General features: G+C 41.7%; 1 protein-coding gene across 1 annotated transcript; it reads right to left on the bottom strand.

Annotated features, from left to right (window-relative positions):
• Positions 1-7: 7 nt before the first annotated feature.
• Positions 8-723, bottom strand: SARC_15187 (hypothetical protein; the record flags this gene model as incomplete). The annotated part of the gene is made up of 1 exon (XM_014290688.1): positions 8-723. A coding segment is annotated over one exon (399 nt), but the record flags the coding sequence as incomplete, so codon positions are not given.
• Positions 724-1,041: the final 318 nt, after the last annotated feature.

Raw genomic sequence — 1,041 nt, 5'->3', positions numbered from 1 at the left:
TATTTAATGGCTTATGACTTCCTTCTGTAATTAATTTTACAAGTGACATATTCCCGACTTCACGTCCTCTCCGTAGGATCCGTACTAGGAAAGTAGGATTGGGCCATCACTAACACTGAAGAGACGATAGATACCGTGTGACAACTGGAATATCTGGAATATGTACTTGTTCGCGTCATGTTAATCGATCAATTTAAAAGATGAACCCTTCACCTTCTCTCTGAGTTGGCATGCTCAGAATCCTTTTTTTGTCCAGATCGTGTCACCTCGTGAGTGAAACAGTTATACATACTCAAAAATACGAGCTCAATTTTTTTGTTCGGATTAGTAGCTCTCAGCCATCGTTTTATAGAGATGCGAGACTCCCGAGCCTGAGTACTTTACCACAAGTAAAGTCGCCAAGACATATACAAGTATCGATCCCACCACTGTAACTCGTAGCATGCGATATGTATGCTTCGAGTACTTCAGCGCCTGCGGCCGTTGCTCTAGGCGTAAGGCTTTAGACGCCCTCATCGAGAACACAAGGGCGAGCAGAACAAAAGGCCATGCCACAGGAAAGCAGACCAATGAACTGAAACATACGGGGTAGAAATAGGTTTGTATATCTGTGTATTCGGTATCTATATCTATAGGTCCCTTGGCGTACCAATAATTCGAATTTGTGGTATCACATACTGTCGTACTGTATGTTTTTCGTGTATATGCTACCTGTATCGGAATTTCCGACCTCCTTTCTTTCACCTCCTTCAGGTCCTCAGAGATGGTGGATAAGGATGGGGCAGAGGTACAATACCAAGACCGCCGCTGCCTCTGAGGTGACAGTGAAAAATAATGTAGTAAGGTGGGTAGCAATTTCATCGTATCAAAGATCGATTCTTAGCACCTGTATAGGTGAAGATGATGGAACCAAATAAAAGTAGTTGATATTTATGTCTTCTGTATTTTTAAATTGAACAAGAAGGCGATGGTATTTGTCATTATCTATTCCAATCTTATTGCAAACAAGCCCAGTTTTTTTTTTGTATGCTTATTTGGGGG

The sequence above is a fragment of the Sphaeroforma arctica genome (assembly GCF_001186125.1).
Source record: "Sphaeroforma arctica JP610 unplaced genomic scaffold supercont1.5736, whole genome shotgun sequence".
Taxonomy (NCBI): domain Eukaryota; class Ichthyosporea; order Ichthyophonida; genus Sphaeroforma; species Sphaeroforma arctica.
Note: the sequence above shows the minus strand (reverse complement) of the source record. Positions and strands in the feature narration are given on the sequence as shown.